This window comes from Anastrepha obliqua, chromosome 3 (genome assembly GCF_027943255.1).
Source record: "Anastrepha obliqua isolate idAnaObli1 chromosome 3, idAnaObli1_1.0, whole genome shotgun sequence".
NCBI classification, from domain to species: Eukaryota; Metazoa; Arthropoda; class Insecta; order Diptera; family Tephritidae; genus Anastrepha; species Anastrepha obliqua.
The window spans coordinates 46,549,943-46,568,121 of NC_072894.1; the positions used below are offsets into that span (position 1 = coordinate 46,549,943).

At 36.1% G+C, this 18,179-nt stretch overlaps 1 protein-coding gene across 3 annotated transcripts; it reads right to left on the reverse strand.

Moving 5' to 3' along the window:
* Positions 1–6,629: 6,629 nt before the first annotated feature.
* On the reverse strand, positions 6,630–17,229 carry LOC129242749 (uncharacterized). Of its 3 annotated transcripts, none has more exons than XM_054879559.1 (3): positions 17,154–17,229; positions 16,143–16,436; positions 6,630–7,093 (listed from the first exon to the last, which is right to left on the reverse strand). In XM_054879559.1, exons 2-3 carry the CDS (start codon positions 16,257–16,259, stop codon positions 6,839–6,841), a joined length of 372 nt encoding a protein of 123 aa, XP_054735534.1. In that variant the 5' UTR covers positions 16,260–16,436; positions 17,154–17,229; the 3' UTR covers positions 6,630–6,838. The 3 variants fall into 3 exon arrangements, with proteins under 3 accessions (XP_054735534.1, XP_054735538.1, XP_054735535.1); XM_054879563.1 differs by having other exon boundaries at positions 16,143–16,298; positions 17,154–17,200; XM_054879560.1 differs by lacking the exon at positions 17,154–17,229 and adding an exon at positions 16,981–17,081.
* Positions 17,230–18,179: the final 950 nt, after the last annotated feature.

An 18,179-nucleotide genomic window follows, 5' to 3' on the forward strand; every position in this document is an offset into this window, starting at 1 on the left:
TTGAACAACTTTTGACTATTTATTTTAATTTTTTCTTTTGACAGTTATTAGTTGTCATTTTTAGCTTGCTTTAGAAAAAAAAGTGCGCGTAATTTTGTTTATATTTGTTTTTTTGGTGTCAATTTTAATATGGTGCCCACAAAAGAACATTTTCGGCATATTTTACTTAATTATTTCCATAAAGAAAAAAATGCAATGAAGTCAATCCGTTTTTGAAGCGGATTATCACTGGTGATGAAAAATGGTTTGTTTACAATAAGCATGATGAAGCGCCACAAACCACTTCAGAGGCTTCAAAGGTTTGGTGGGACTGGAAGGGTATGGTATATTTTGAGCTGCTTCAGAGGAATCAACCGATTAATTCGGATGTCTACTGCCAATAATTGGACAAATTGAATACAGCCATCAATGAGAAGTAACCAGAATTGATCAATCGTAAAAGTGTCATATTTCATCAGGAAAACGCTAGACCGCATACATCTTTGGTCACTCCCCTAAAACTGAGAGAGCTTAGCTGGGAACTTTAGATACATCCACCATATAGCCCTGGCCTTGCACCGTCAGACTACCATTTGTGTCGGTCTTTGCAGAACTCCTTAAATGGTAAAACTTTCGGCAATGACGAGGCCGAAGAATAATGAATTTGTTGGAAAGATGGCAAAAGGTTATCGAACAAAAGGTTTTCGAACGAAAATACATAATTGATTAAAGTTCATTCTAAGTTTTAATGGAAATGTATTTACTTTCTTTTAAAAAATCGGTAATTTCTTTCCGGACAACCCAATATATATATATGTATACATAAATAATTGCCGCTTAAACCTTTTTTGGCTGTTTGGCCGAGCTCCTCCTACTATTTGTGACGTACATCATGTTGTTCCACTTGATGTTGTTCCACAAATGGAAGCACCTACTGTTTTAAGTCGACTGCGAATGACAGGTACTTTTTTATGAGGAGCTTTTGCATGGCAAAAATACACTCGGAGGTTTGCCATTGCCTGTCGAGGAGCCCTTCGAATCTATGTTCTCCGAATGGTAGTCACGAACCAACCTTTTACAATAGTAAGCACTAGATATCTCCCAAAGAGAAGTGAGCATAATTCTTTAAAACCAAGTGGTCGTATGACATACTGACAATACTTTCAGTAGTTGCTGTACATTTTGTAACACGTAGACTTTTATTTATTTATTTATTTGAATTATTATTTTTTATATAAATAAAATATACAATACTTCCCATTTAGGGTACTATCTGCGGTTGATTTTATCTGAAAAAACATACTCCTCGGGTACCTACATTGAGCCACTCTATCAAACTTCCAACGAAAAATCTAGAATGCTTACGAAGGAATTGTTCTCTGCTTATATTGCATCTACTCGTAAATGAAGTGAAGGCAAATAGTGACTCTTTCATCATTATCTATTTGGATTTCATTGGCACTGGTGGCCGCATCAAGCGGAAGCTTCAACTGTCGCGTCGACTGTAATGTAATATGAAAGGAGACAAATTCAAGAGTCTTGCTGATAATAGTGTTTTGAGCATACTTTTTAAATATCTTTATCTCAATGCTTTTTTATTTATTTAAATTCAGACCGTATGGTGAAGCAGTGACTCAGCTGATATGAAGTCAGTTAAACATTCAAATGTAAATATTGTTTTTTATTGGTTATTATAAATATTTATTATTAATTGAAATTTATTTACTAAGGTGATAAAATAATGCATGTTCACTGATAATCATTAAATTTATTTAAGCTGAAAATAAATGAAAAACGTAGTTTGATAACAACAATACCTCTTAATACAGAAATTGCAATTTTATTTAAAATTTTCGGTATAATGTAAATATGTAGGGATAAAGCACTTTTCGTTTCCTAGAGTTACAAGCTGTTGATGGAACTAGCGAAAACTGGTTCAAGGCACTTTTGGATGATATTTTTGCAAAAACCTCTTCGAATTGCCATTGAATCGTTATGAAATTTATATGATGATGTTGTCACGGTTTCAGAATTAAACAATAATTCGGGAAATAGCACTATGCAATATTTTGAGTGTTATTGCCAATGAAGTAAGCATAAATAATTGTTGCATATTCTTATAGAAACTATGAATGTGTTTGAGCTTGATCTAAGCGAGAATTTTGAATTCAGTCCGGACCAAACTCTATATACCAGTGCATATTTTAGTAAAATTTAATTTGGGCTGGCTGTTAATTTTTGTAGTCAAACCAGCTCATAGGCAATGAGAGGTAAGCTTTTAACTTCAGACAAATGGATGGAAATTTAGTCTTAACACATAAAAAGCGTTCCTGGCTTTTATTCGATCTGAATAATAAGTATGCCGGATATAAGAGATGAGTTCGATAAGTGCACGTGTTAGAAATGAAGACACCATTTTTCAAAAATTTTAATTTTTCCAAAAAATATTATTTGTCGAACTCTCCAAAATACGCATACGTTTCGGCGTCAACTTCCTCGTTTGAACTAAATTTTTTTCCCGCTGTCATTCATGTAGTTTGGCAACAACAACTCCGGATGAATGTGCTGGTGCGTTATAATGGTGAAACCGCACCTTCTTTTTCGCCAAATTTTCGATCGATTTTTGACCAAAATTTCGACCTTAAATTGTTCATAAAAAAAATATATTTATCGATGAGAAAAAATCTTCGATTAATTACTAGAAAATATATTTATGAAGCTCATGTTAAAATTTAGGACTAATAGGTTTAGCCTTTTTCGAGTAATGTTGGTCATCGACTTTGAAAACACCATTTTGAGAAAATTGCGTTTAAAATTTGAAAAGCACTTTACTTTCAATCACTCTGAAACGCCTTTTCAAATTTTCGTGTAGCTTCGAAAATATACACCTGAACGATATTGAATTTTCTGTGTATATTCCTAAATATATGTAATATACATTAAGAAAATAAAATTAAATTTTTTGGAAATTCTAACTGTATATAACCCCTTAACAGCCGTATCCTCTTGTTGTTGTTTGTGAGCAATCGCGGCACCCATCGGGCCGACAATTTTTTCATGGGCAACTTATCATGTAAAATATTAATTGCCGTTCCGGTCGACTTACATATGGCCTCTGATACTTTGCGCACATTTGCCCGTCAATCAGTGAGAATCATGTACAATGATTTCCTCGGTAACCCTGTCCGCCGGACGTCATTCCAGTGCCTTTTAGGCGGAAGTATTGGAAATAGAGGAAGCTTGAAGCTGCAGTCCAGACATTGGATTTGACTACAAAAACCTCGAAACTGCTAGAACAAAACAGGGCAATCGCAGAATTGAAGGAAACGAAAAAGGGAATGGATCTGCCATAATGAATAACATTCTTGCGGAATCGATATTCAAACCACCGTGTTCAATCTAGAATGCAGTCTCCTTCAAATTTCTACGAGTCGCGGATTGTAGATGGAGGGATCGGAAAAACCTGTAAAGACAGCAGAACGTTATGGCCATCTACAAACAAGCGTCAAACTAATAAATATGAAACGATGGGCTGCCTCTTGGCAGTGAAAACTGGCCCATAGGAGAGCAGGCAGCCAAATGGGCATCCCTTATAATATATACTGCCATAGTTGTTATCAACCGGAGAAAAATTAAACTATCTTCCACTTCTTCTGTGAATGCGCCCTATGTAAGGCAATATATCTTAACACTTTGAAAACTGCCTTTTGAAAGCCTCGAAGAGCTGGTAGGTATAAACGTAAACAACCTTATAAGGCTTCTCAATCGGACAGACTGGATATAGTAAATGCTATTTAATGTAGTTGAATAGGTAACTACGTGACTATCTTTCGGTAGAGCCTAGGTACGAAGCCCACAGTGTATGTGAAATACCAAACGATAGAAAATATTTTTTTGTAATAGCAGTGACCTATTGGCAAACAATGACAAACCTCAGAGAGTATTTCCGTCATGAAAAAGCTACTCATAAGAAACCACCTGCCGTTCGGAGACTCATACAAAGGCCAACTTCAAAGAAAAGTTTTAAGCATGACCGAATCCAATAACTACTACCAAATAACTTACGCGATTTTGATCGAGTTTAATAAAGCGTGCCAGCCGTTTCTTTCTCGTGCTAACCGGAGCCAGTTGACCACATCAAGTGAAGTTAAGTCCTTCTCTACCTGATCTTTCCAACGCAGAGGAGGCCTTTCTCTTCCTCTGCTACCACCAACTGGTACCGCATCGATTACTTTCAAAGCCGGAGCGTTTGTATCCATTCGGACGACATGAACCAGCCAACGTAGCCGCTGGATCTTTATTCGCTGCGCTATGTCTATGTTGTCGTAAAGCTCACACAACTCATCGTTCAATCGCCTGTGATATTCACCGTCGCCAACGTGCAAAGGTCCAAAAATCTTCCGCAGAATCTAGCTCTCTGGCATTCCAAAATTTCCATACTTATTTCTAACTCTATTAAATATGACGTTTTATGGTTGTAATTTCTGCAATACTGGAACTGTTGGCATCACCTTGTTATTGGTTGCAATTATTGCGAGGAAGGCAATATCTGATATCAAGGTTCGTTTAAATGCAAAATTCGTCATAGATAAAGACAATGAACAATTAATAATTAACATTTAATTAATTGATAGACGGCAATAGTGCCAATGCTGTGCATTGGGCAGATGTCACACATAACTTCTAGACGCCTGTTAACCACTCAGCTGATCATATTCTGACTTAAGTGGCGTATGCACCTTGCCAGCTATCGATAGTTACGAATATCGAATTTCTTCTATGAAGTATTGTACAAAATGCAAGCGCGATTACGGCCATAGCTTTGCGGTTTGCTTGAATTCTCACAGATCATGACATTTTCGTGGCTTAGTTGCTACTAATCGTCACAGCCACTTACACCTATCAATGTTGACAATACAAGTACATATGTATATGGTAGCAATGCCGCATCTGGAATTAATCTTACGTTGTCGGCGATGTCAGTGAGAGTAATAAAATGTGTATGATGCATTTCTGGCTATGTGGGCATCGAGCGAAAATCCAAAAAAAAACAGAGATTTACAGTTTTCAGTGAACTTTAACGTGTTGACACGAATGGCATATTGTATGGTTTTTTTTTTTTTTGCTTAGTCGTGTTAAGAATAAAGGGTCACCGTTATTTGAAGCTGAAGGTATGGTTTTGCGCCATATATTCCATTAGGTAGTTAGTGATTTTAGGTACTTGATGAGATATTAATATCTGCTGCCAGCCCTCTTAGTTGGGCTCTTACTACTCTAGACTTTTTGTGGGGTATTTTGAGAGATTAATGTTAAAAGTTGAAATGAATCAGAAAAGACTATTAAGCCAGTGCCATTCGTGATATAGATTCAGAAACCGTCAGGGTCTTGAAAAATGGGATGCTTAGAATGCGCTCCAGCGTGGACAGTGGTATTTGATTAACAGTGGGAGTGCCATCTCTTAATAATAGTGTCATAATATTACATATTGGCGGCCGCCGTAGCCGAATGGGTTGGTGCGTGACTACCATTCGGAGTTCGGAGAACGTAGATTCAAATCTCCGTGAAACACCAAAATCAAGAAAAAGTTTTTTCTAATAGCGGTCGCCCCTCGGCAGGCAATGGCAAACCTCCGAGTGTATTTCTGCTATGAAAAAGCTCCTCATAAAAAAAAATTATCTGCTGTTCGGAGTCGGCGTGATACTGCAGGTCCCTTCATTTGTGGAACAACATCAAGAATCACGACAGAAAGAGGAGCTCGGCAAAATACCCAAAAAGAATGTAATACATAAAGGGTGATCAGATTGGAGGTACCTTTTCTAATAGAGGTTTTTTGTCAGATCATGCGTGGTGCGGCCTATGGGCTGGAGCAATCATCGGCCAACATTTCTTCAAAGACGAGGCTAGCGTCAATGTAACAGTGCATGACAAATATTATTGTGCCATGATAAAAGACTTTTCGACGCCGGAAATTGAAGCCCGTGAAACAATGCGTTTACTGCACATCGTTTCGGGGAGAAGTTTATCTATCGCCTCGAATCAGTGGATAAGCCATCGCATCGGTTTGTAAAGTCTAGATGATTTGTGGATAATCCAGTTACGATTGAGACATTGGAAGCCAACATTACTAAAGTTATTCACGAGATACCGACCGAAGTCCTCAAGCGAGTCATTCAAAATTGGTGTTTACGGATGGTCGAGTTATGACGCAGTTGTGGCTAACATTTGAAAGAGATCATTGATGGTTTTACACAAAAATAATAAAAATTGCCCAATTAATTTGAATTTTCGTAATTTTTTTTTTTTTTTTAATCCGATGCCTAAGTTGTTCACTCTTTACATGTTGAAGTAATATTTTGATTCGTTTTATCATATTTTATTGAAGAACCAAATAGGCTTTCCCTGCACAGAAGCCTCTACTAATTTTTCCAAGTGCATCTAATGCAAATTAAAACAAAGGCAGCATTTTATTCACACAGTCTATATTTAGTGGTAACATAATCTCATTACATTGTAACGTATACTATCTACATAAAGTATAACAACTTCATTGACATTCTTATTTACCTACATACATACATGCAAAGGTATCTGGCGAAGGGTACAGTATTCATTCTATGGAAATATAACATCTGATATTTTTTAAATGAAGGCTATTTTACTTGTCTTATGAGCATAATTGAGTATATGAATACCAACATATAGAGTTACATATATATGCACACATGTGCATGTATGCTTAACAGCTTTCAAAATGCTTTGGTTATTAGAGTTGTATATTAAATTGTTTATTTACAAAATAAATGCTATGTAATCTCATTGCCAACTACTTTCGAATTACTGTTCATCGTTGCTCTGCTTTTTAATCCATAATCCGTTTTGTTGTCATTTTTTTACTTTTACTACCAATTCGTTGCTTTCTATTAAGAATTTGTGCGACATCTGCATCATCGACGGTACCTTTGAATATGAGTGGATAAGGCCATTCGTGACATATGGTTGGACCGCTGTAATTGCGCAGTGCAGTGATTAGCGCATCTAATCGTTGTACTTCGAGTAGCTCGTCATTCAGGTCCTTCACATCGTCAATTAATTGAGAGACATTTGATTCTAAAACCTCTCCAACGGATAAAAGAATAAACAGAAATTGCGGATTACTCGATACAGAAGGACTCAATTAGAAATGCAATCAAAATATAAGAACTAAATCTATAGTAAAAGCGTAAAATCTACAGCGCTTAAATAGTTAATACAATGAGTGCGGTTCTTACATACATACATACATATTACGCATGACATTTTTGAGCCATTTTTGAGGCATTTTTTAAGTCCAAAATCCGGGGATTGTTGGCATAGGAAATACTCCATACCAAATGGAATTAGAAATCATAGATGTATGCTATATGAGCTACATTTGTAGATGCAATGACGATAAGTAAAATCTGCTTTGAGTATATCTTCGTTGCGATATTTAACTTTATACAACTACATATATGAAATTGGAGATACGTACAAGGTATGCTCAAAAAATAAGGTGAATTTTCAAATTTCGCGGGCTACGTACATTCGACTTTCGACTAATATTAATTTTTATGCTGGTACACTAGTCTCGAAGATATGTTCACGGTTTTAGAAATATAGCACCTCCAGTTTGTTTGTGAGAGGCATACATAAGACGAGTGCTTTGCGTGTTCTGCGATTTTCTGTTCTCGAAAAAAATTCATCAAAGAAGTTACATAAAATTTTCAGTAAAAAATGGAATTAAATGCTCAAAAGCATTTGAAATGTTGACAGTGGCATACGATGAGAGCACTCTGAGTCAAAAAAATGTTTACAAGTAGTACAAGGTCACAGAAGGTCAAGAAGACGTGAAAGTTGGCGCTCGCCCTGAACGTCCCAGCACATCCACAACCGATGAAAATGTGGAGAAAGTGAAGAAAATTGTTATGGAGAATCGTTGAATCATAATTAGAGAAGTTGCTGAGGATGTTGGCAGATCAGCTGGCTCATGCCATGCAACCTTTTCGGAAATTTTGAGAATGAACCGTGTGGCAGCGAAGTTCGTTCCAAAATTACCGAATTTAGACCAAAAACTACGTCAATTGAGCATCGCTCAGGAATTGTTGAATTACGTCCACGATGATCCAGATTAAAAGGTTCGCTGGTGACGAATCATGGGTATATGGTAGTCCAGGAGAGCCAAGACTAAAAAAAGCACGCCAATTTTGATCAAAGGTCAAGGTTTTGCTCAATGTTTTTTTCGATAACCATGGCGTAGTGCATCAGGAGTTCTTACCGCAAGGTCGTACGGCAAATAAGGAGTATTACCTAAAGGTTATGTGCCGTTTGCGTAAAGCAATAAGAAAAAAAAACTCCCGGTTTTTGGAAAAAAATGCATGGCTTTTGCATCATGATAATGCACCTGCTCACTCATTTTTGCTTGTGGGGGATTATTTGGCCAAAAACAACACTGTTATCATGCCTCAGCCACCGCATTCACCATATTTGGCCCTATGCGACAATTTGCTGTTCCCAAGAATGAAGAGACCCATGAACGAATGGCGTTTTGCGACGATTGAGGAGATAAAATCCGAATCGCTAAGAGAGCTCAAGAACATATTAAAAAGTCCATATCAGAACTGCTTCGAGGATTGGAAAAAATTCTGGCACAAATGTATTATATGTATCTGAGAGGGACTACTTTGAAGGAAATAAAATAGAAATTGATGAATTAATAAATATTTTTTTTGAGAAAGTGAAAATTAACCTTATTTCTTGAACACACATCTCGTACCAATGTATCAATATCGTAATAAATAAATAAATCGAAAAGCTCGCAACTTTATTGAGGCTTAAGGTCCGAGTTATTTAATTCTCAATGTTTTACTATGCATAATTTCTGTAATTTGATTTCAGAAGGCTATATATGTAATGAGAATAAATACGAGGTGGCACAAAATTAATTACCCGCACCGTACGTCAATCATATTTGACACTTGGGAACTAGACAGTTGCAATATACAGACATAAAAGTAATGAAGCACGTAAAAGTTAAAACAAAGATTTTCATTACTCAAAATATCAGGTCAGTCCATAAGTTCGTGCGTATTCTACCCATAATTTCACTTTTGTACGATTTTTGCATACAAAAAATTATTCGCGGAATATAACGGAGCTATTTTTATTTTCTTTGATATATTGTGCATTCAACAAGTGATTTTAATCGCGGATAGAAGCACGAGTTGTTATAAAATAAAATGGAATCTTCGAACGCGTATATGAGGCATATTTTGTATTTTTTTATAAAAGTTGGAAAAAATGCAACTACTGCTGCTGCAGAAATAAACACTGTTCACGGAGGGGCTGCCGTGAGTGTAAAGACTGCGCAAAAGTGGATTTTAAAATTCCGAAGTGGTAACTGCGACGTGGAGGATGCCCCGCGCGCTTGTCGTCCTGAAGTCTTTAACTACGACACTTTGCTCGAACTCATGGAAGCTGAGCCAAATTTAACAGTCGATATGATAGCTCGGAGGTTAAATTCATCACATGGAACAGTTTACAGGCCCCTGGTTCAGTTGGGAAAGGTTTCAAAGCTGGAAAAATGGGTTCCGCATAGACTTTTGGTCGCTAACCTTTAGCAGAGAGTGAATATGTGTTCTCAGCTGCAGCAACGGTTTGAAAATGAAAGTTTTTGGAACTGGTGATGAAAAATGGGTCCTGTTCGCAAACGCCAATCGCCAAACGCTAATGCCGCATCCACCATACTCTCCGGATATTGCGCCTTGTGATTATCACCTTTTCCGCGGACTTCAATCCCATATGAGTAACAAGAACTACTTCGCAAAAGAAGCTATAAAAAGAGATATCGAAATGTATTTTGGCTTCAAGGACAAACAAGTTTTTGAGCAGGGAATTAAAAATTTGCTTAATCCTTGGGAAGACATTGTAAATAACGAAGGAAAATGTATTATTGATTAATAAATACTTTAAACATCTTTTTTATTAATTTTAAAACCACCTTTAAAAAACACTCGAACTTATGGACTGATATGACACTTTTTTTATTTAAGCAAAAAAAAAGTATTCAAGAGAAAATATTTAAAAACAATATTCTGTTGCACCACCTTGTACCTGTAATTTATTTATCATATATATTGTAATATTTTTTCTTCTAATTACACTACTAAAAGTAAGTTGTGCTTTGTTAGCAACTGACTGCAAAGAGCATTAGTTGAACATAAAAATGTGATAACTTTTTAAGAAGTATGTAAAGGGTTTTCCAATAAGATTTGATATTCAAAGAAAAATGCTATTTTTTAATATAAATGATCGGATGTTTATTTCATTATAAAGAGGAAAGTATGCCGTTAATAGCGGAAAATAACATCAGGCAAATGACCACCATAACCACGCTTACAGGACAATATCCTTTTCATGTTGGCGTAGACATTAAGGGAAGCGGTTTTGCAAAGTTTCGTAAAAATATCTAACCATTCTCTCAAGTTATGAATTGTAACATCAGACGGACAAACCAAAATTTTGTCCTGATGTATAAAAGGCGGCCGCCGTAGCCGAATGGGTTGGTGCGTGACTACCATTCGGAATTCAGAGAGAACGCAGATTCGAATCTCGGTGAAAGACCAAAATGAAGAAAAAGTATTTTCTAATAGCGGTCGCCCCTCGGCAGGCAATGGCAAACCTCCGAGTGTATTTCTGCCATGAAAAATAAATTTATCTGCCGTCCGGAGTCGGTTTAAAGAACTGTAGGTCCCTTCATTTGTGGAACAACATCAAGACGAAAACCACAAATAGGAGGAGGAGCTGCTAAGTGTGGACGTGGTTTCCATATGATCTCAATAATATGTATCTATATCGGGTCTAAATGAGTTGGGGAGCAATATGTCCACTAAGTTTCGGCGAGTTTTAGTAAGTCGTTATCGAGATATGTGCATTTAGCCAAAAGTCAGCGAAAAGTCTCTTTTTTTAATTTTACTTGTGGAACATTTCCTTTATTTGGTTTTCCCGTTTGCACCAAATGTGATTAATTTTGCTTTATTTATAACAGAGATATCACGTCATACTGTTTTTTTTTTATTAGCATTATATAGGAAATGGCCACGGTTATTGACCTACTTCACACATTTTCAATATTTTCATGATTACTATGAGTCCCAAGTTTCATGGAAACATACTAATTTTAGCTCGAGTTATCTCTTATTGTTTTATATACATATTTATATATTGTACATTATATATATTATATATTATTAACTTTTTAATTTTTTCCTTTTAATAGTTTTAAATTTTTTTCATAAAAAATGAAATCTGAAATGATTAATAAATTTCTTATCGAACAGTTAATATATACATGCGTTGCTCTTGGGAAATTTCATTATCAAATTCCAATTAAAATGTGACGAAAGCTTACCCATTTGACGTCGGACAAATGACTGCCCGCGGCTAAGTAAATTATGTAATCTCTTTTTTATTCAATTAAGATAATACGCAATCTTTACATGGACTTTGTATTGTATTGTACTTCAAAGTGCTTAGTATAACAGGGTCATCACAAATATTTTGCATGAAATTACAGGTGTACTCGTATTCTTGCTCTTAATCAGTGTACGGCTGCAATTTACTCAGATTAGCTACCAGTAATGCTTAAGTCTTCTGTTACTGCCGCCGTTTGTTACAATGATGAATGTCATCAACAGTTTTATTTGCCCATTGACTAACGCCCTTTTTTAACGGCACATTATACTTTACGAGTATGTACGCAAGCATCTACTTAAGTAGCGATTGAGGTTTAAATAATTGTAGACGAGAGAGCTGACGTAGCTGAAATAATTGAAGGTGTTGGTAACGATGCGTTGAGTAGGTGCAGTCTGTTTGTTTGGTTTTGAGTTCAAAACTGGCGTACATTTTGTTCTCTTTACTATTTCACAAATACAACAAATGGACTAAGTGAGCGCTTCCACAATATTGACATTGAGTAAATACTCTAATTGTTGAATACACAAATGACACAATATGAACGAATTCTCAGTAGGAAAATTTAACTACTCGTATTACTTGAAGTGGGAATTCGGTTTTTTTTTCTGTAGATAATATAGGTACACATATTTTCTTTATTGCTTGTCAAATGCTGCGTAATGGCAAAGTAATATGACTTTGTTATCATATCTTTGCCCTTGTGGGTTCCAGTCGAACAGAACTCTGGCGATCTCATTATTTGGTTGGCGTAGAATATGGTCATGGTAACTTCCATTTTCTATTCCGAATTTGCTGCTGTTCGTGCGTAAAAATAATTAATGTGTGGAGTAAATAGTATTACATGAAAAAAGTTAATGGGAACGAAGCGCAGACTAGTAATATTCCACAATGAGATACAGGAGTAGTCGCGTTTTAGAACAGCGATACTTATGTAGTTCGATTGACTACAATTGAAAGTTGTAATTAAAATATTAATTAGAGATTATTTAATTTTTATTGAAGAATATAAAAATAATGAGTCATTAAAATAAATAATAAATAATTGGCGCTTACACTCTTTATTAGGTATTAGGCCGAGCTCTTCCTCCTATTTGTGGTGTGCGTCTTGATATTTCTCCACAAATGAAGCTGTAGCTCCCAGTTTCAGGTCGCTTCCAAACGGCAGATGGTTTTTTATGAGTCATTAGCTTTTTGCCGCTTTTAAAGCTGCATTCTACAGTACGATGTCTTAATTTGGTATACCTGCAAAACTGATAGGGCTACGCAAACTGGCGTTGCTCAATACCAGCAGCGCCATGAGAATTGGGAAGGATCTCTCCTAGCCATTTGATACCAAGCGAGGTTTCACACGGAGTAACTCTCAGTCGTGTGATTTCTTTAACCCGATGCTAGAAAATATTGTGCGAGCTGCAGAGCTTAATCGCTCCTGCACAATTATTTATAAGAGCATACAATTGATTACGTATATCGATGATATTGGCCTTAAAAAGCGTACTGTAAGTTCTACCTTCTCCTGAGGTATTCTCTGAATAATGAAGCAAAGCGCAAGGGTCGGGTGGTGAACGAGGACAAATAATACCTCCAGTACAAACAGTCAGGGCACTCGCGTATTGTCACCTACATCACTGTTGACAGTTATGATTTCGAACTTGTAAGAATCTTCGCTTATCTAGGAAAACTAACACTCTATGGTATAAGGCTCTCATCATGCCCGTCCTATCGTATGACGCAGATGGCAACATCCGATGAGGCGTCACTTGGAAAGTTTCAGAGAAAGATTCTGCGCAAAATTTTTGGACCTTTGCGCTTTGGCAACGGCGAATATCGCAGGCGATGGAATGATGAGCAGTATGGCCTTTACGACGACATAGACGAACTGCAGCGAATAAATGATCAGAATGATGAGAGGAGTTGATTTAGCCATGTCTGCCTATCTGTCCGTCCGTACGCATGATAACTCGAGTAAAAATTAATACATTTAATTGAAATTTGGTAATACATATTTTTCTTTATCCAAGGTAGTTTGGTTTTAAAATTGGACAAAATCGCTCAATAACAAAGGTCGCCTTCCTTCCTCATATTATAAACAAAACAAGTACTACGCAAATTAAAAAATTAAAAAATGGATTGTGCCACTCCGAATTTTAGGTAAATGCTTGTATCTTCATAACAACTATATAAAACTCAAATAAATTTAGTAACCGTATTGCTCCCACACCATTTAGACCCGACATAAATGAATATTATTGCGGATGAAAATAGCACCCACTTTTCAGATATTAAGAAAATTTGTCCATAGGTCGTCCACCAGTTTGATGTTACAAATTATAAGTTTAACTACTCTTGTTGTCTATGAGTTTATTCCATTAAAAAAATATTGGATGGAAACAAACGGTAATACAAACATTAAAAGAAGTCCTAACTAGTCGCATTATTGCTCTGGTTAAATTTGCATTAAATTTTCTATAACTGTAACGAAAACTATCTGCTTATGCTTATTATCAAAAAGTACCCTGAATTTGTTAATAAAAAGTTTAACTACTCATCGATATTTGTTTTATTCCCTTTATATTAATCGCCGTTTTAACCGATACATATTTACATATTCATTCTCTCCTTTCACTTTTTTTCACCTTTCAACTGAACTGATTTGGTAATAGTTTTTTACTCCTCCTACGAATTTTACTTGAGAATCTTAAAAAATCACATGGGGCCCTACCCGATGAATACAGAGCTGGTATAGTTGTATTAACGTTGTTGTTGGTTGAATAGTTACTGACAAGTGTGCCGATGCATTATCGCAGTGATAAGATCTTGAGTTCTTTCCTCACAATTTCGACCTATTGCGATAAACATTCTTCCCCAAACGATTCAGTATGCTCAAATAATATTCCTTATTTACTATTTGCCCTGGAGAAGCGAATTCGGAATGCACCGCACCACGGCAATTACAAAAAAAAACTTTATTTGTCTCAAAATTGAAGTGGTTTTAAGGTTTTAGTTCTTCTGAGAAAAATCATTTTGATGTGTGTCAATCCATTTCATTCCATCCCGTTTCGTATTGCCCGCGATAATATTTATTTGCGTCAAAAGAAAACATTTATTTAGCAAAAGTAATGCCAGTGATGCTTTCGCAACAAATTCAGCAAGTACGGCACAAAACGGGCTTCAATTCACCTCATCATCAAAGCATCTTGCATAACGCTTCACTCTTAGTAAGACGCCAATATCGGCTGGTAACTCCCGGATGCTCACACAACGATTTTCGAACACAATTTTTGGTTCATTTCAATAATTAAAGTGGTTGAACAAGGCAAACCAACAATCAATATGCGGACCATTTTTAGGGGTGTTGGCAGCACTGATCTAAAACTACGAAGTGGTACAAAGTACGAAGAAGAAGAAAACAAGGCAATTTATTACGTTCTTCCATGGGAATTGTTGCCGAAAATGCATTCGGGATATTCAAAATAAGATACATACGATTACTTCAATTCAAGGACAATACAGTCTTGGACATATTATTCGTATGCCGATGTATTTTACGCAACATTTGCTCTTAAAAATATTAAATGTTAAATGAAGATAAGATATTAATATAAGATGAAGGACTGGTAAATAAAACACATTTCCAAGAAAGTGATATTTGAACTGAAAATCGTAATTTTTCAAAAGCGTTTATGCATTAATTTTTTGTTTATAAAAACTTCATTCAACGTGAAATTTATCTTTGAAATAAGAGCTTTTGTAATGTAAAGGGTTTTCCAATAACAGGGGTTATATATCGCTATCGAGAGATGCAACGACTTTTTATGGCCGGAATTGGATGGTATTGATCTGGACAACGTTTATTTTCAACAAGACGGCGCTACCTGCCACACAAGCAATGAAACCATTGATCTTTTGCGGGAAAAGTTTCCGGGCCGTGTTATCTCTCGAAGAGGTGATCACAATTGGCCTCCGAGATCTTGTGATTTAACACCTTGTGACCAAGTTGTGACCAAGGGTCGTTTCAAGACCTCAAAGATGGAATTCGTGAGACTATCGAGGACATAGGGCAGCCACTTTGCAATTCGGTAATGGAAACTTTCATGAAATGGATATTGTCCTGTAAGCGTGGTCGTGGTGGTCATTTGCCTCTTTATAATGAAATAAATATCCGATCATTTATACTAAATATAGCATTTTTCTTTGAATATCAAAATAACACATCTTATTGGTAAACCCTTTATTTCATATAACTTCACTTGCCAGTGCAATTAGAAAAGGCTGCCAAACTAATGACGAAAAATAAAACGATCAGAACGGATCATAAATTGAGGCAGACCTCTGTCAAGACCACAACGTTCTTGTTGCATTTGCACACACAAATTTTATCCGGTTCCCGATAATTGAAATGGCGCACAGACTCTTTGTTCAACTAAATTTGACAGAGCGAAATTCGCATTGTTACAAAATTAATACACACGTGCTGGCCTCAAAAGTCGCATGTTACCAATCGACAAGTGTAGCAAATCTTAAAAAAAATGTTCACAAGCACGGTTTTGTTAGTAAAAAATTTGGGGTACTTTTTGAAGGTAGTATGCAATTAATTGTGTGTGAAATTAAATTAATGGTGAAATAATAAAAAAATTTACTGATATTAAATAATGTTTAAATTGTTGTGCATTTACCAAAATGTCAATATGTAAGTTTATCACACATTTCAACATTTGACGTACTCCGGTGCGTAGTTTTTCGATAGTCAGCAGATGTTGTTGGATGGTTTTAATTGAAGTTTCCGTTGTCATATTTGTCGCTTATATTTTGACGTATTGTCTGGCTATTGTCTGTGGTAAATAATTGACTAATTGTATGTATGAACGCTTCCACACATTTGTATGCATGTACATATGTATGCATATTAGACGTCAGAAAGTTGTAATAGACTGCTATTATTGTTTTTGTTGTTGATGTCACACTTAACACTGTAAAATATGAACCAATTTCAGTTTGGATGCATATACATTCAAACTTATTCAAGTACATAATTCGTATATATTGAATTTTCTATTGTATTTTTTCTAATTCCAACCATATTTGTCACTTCGTTTCACGCGCACTAGTATCATGTGGGTTTCAAAGCGCTTTAGCCTTAGCTATGCGTTAATGACCCCACCATTGCATGCCACTTGCAAACGTACGACCCATCGACATGTGGATTTGTTAAGGCGCAGCCATACATGCCACTATGCATGCATAAATACAGCAATTTTTGTATTCATACAAATTGTACTTTAGATGTAAACTAGAAACACACTTCGCCAACAGGTACACCCGCCGCGGTCATTAGTGTCAACATACGACACATACACAGCTACATACACACAATTAAAAAATGTGCTCACGCCGTGACGTCTGCGACAGTTTCAGCTGTTTCTCGTGGTTCTGCTAGATAAGCAATTGCCGGCAAATTACATATGCATATACATGTGCATATATACATATATGCATACATACATACATACATACCATATATATGTTTGCTTTTTGTTTTTGGTTTTCCTAACCCTACCACATTCGCTGTCTTTATGGAGCTTTTTGCTCACAAAACGAACAAAAACAAAAGCATTAGCCACCCGCTATCGAAAGGTCGTTACGGAAAAAAAGCTTTAGTTGATGGTTGCGTTTGAAATAAAAATTACCATTGACGCTTTCAAAATGCGTTTGGCGTCAACGAGCGTTACTGCCAGCGGTTTTGCTATCCATCGGAAGCAAAGTGTAGTGAGCGACTGATGAGAATTGGTGCAGTAAAGCTGAATGTTAAGGCTGGTTGGTGTGCCCTGCCGTGCTCGAATTCGTATTTTTATGATTGTTTGTTTTTACTTTTATTTTTGTTTTGTTTGTTCGTTTCGCCAAGAACGACTCAACGATTCTGTCGTCCCCACCTATTCTCACTTAAGAGCGTTTTTGCTCTACACTCGTAGTTCTAAAGCTAAATACACACCAGGCAACCGTTGCAGCAACTCGGCCATGTTGAAGCAACCGTTGCCTCGTGTGTAGCTGTGTTGCCAAATGATTTTCGAGTTGCTGCAACCGTTGCCTGAAATATCAAATAAATTTGATTTTTGGGATAGGTTGCTGCAACCGTTGCTTCGTGTGTATCATTGTTTACTGCTTTTACTCGTTCAGTTCGTTGAACACAAGCAAAGAAGAAGGTTCGTGCGGAGTAAAATAAAGTGAAAAAGAAAAAAATGGCAATTGAAAATAATGAAAATTATGTTAATTTTATTAACGAATATAAAAATTTGAGAGAGCTGTGGGATATATATAAGTAGTGAAAAATATAAAAATAAAAATTTTAGAAAAAAAGCATACGAACAATTAAAAAATGAATACAATAAAATTGATAAAAATTTCAAGTCCGCAAAAGCATTTCCTATTGCAAGATACCGCAAAATTATTGCCACTCTAATTTCTGCTGATATTGCCTCTCTCATTATGGTATCTTGTTTCGTTATTTTGGCCTTTACGAAGTCCAACAATTTTCTAAACAGGGCTTCGTCCATCCTCATGTAATTTTTATAGTCCGATGGCTCATTTTCCTTCAGTTCTTTCAGCAGCCTCTCGTTCGAAAATTCGATTTTTTTAAAAGCCAATTTTTGGACCAAATTTTTTTTCTCTTCATTTGTTGCATCTCTTCTTCCTCATTTTCGTACAAAAGTTCGTCA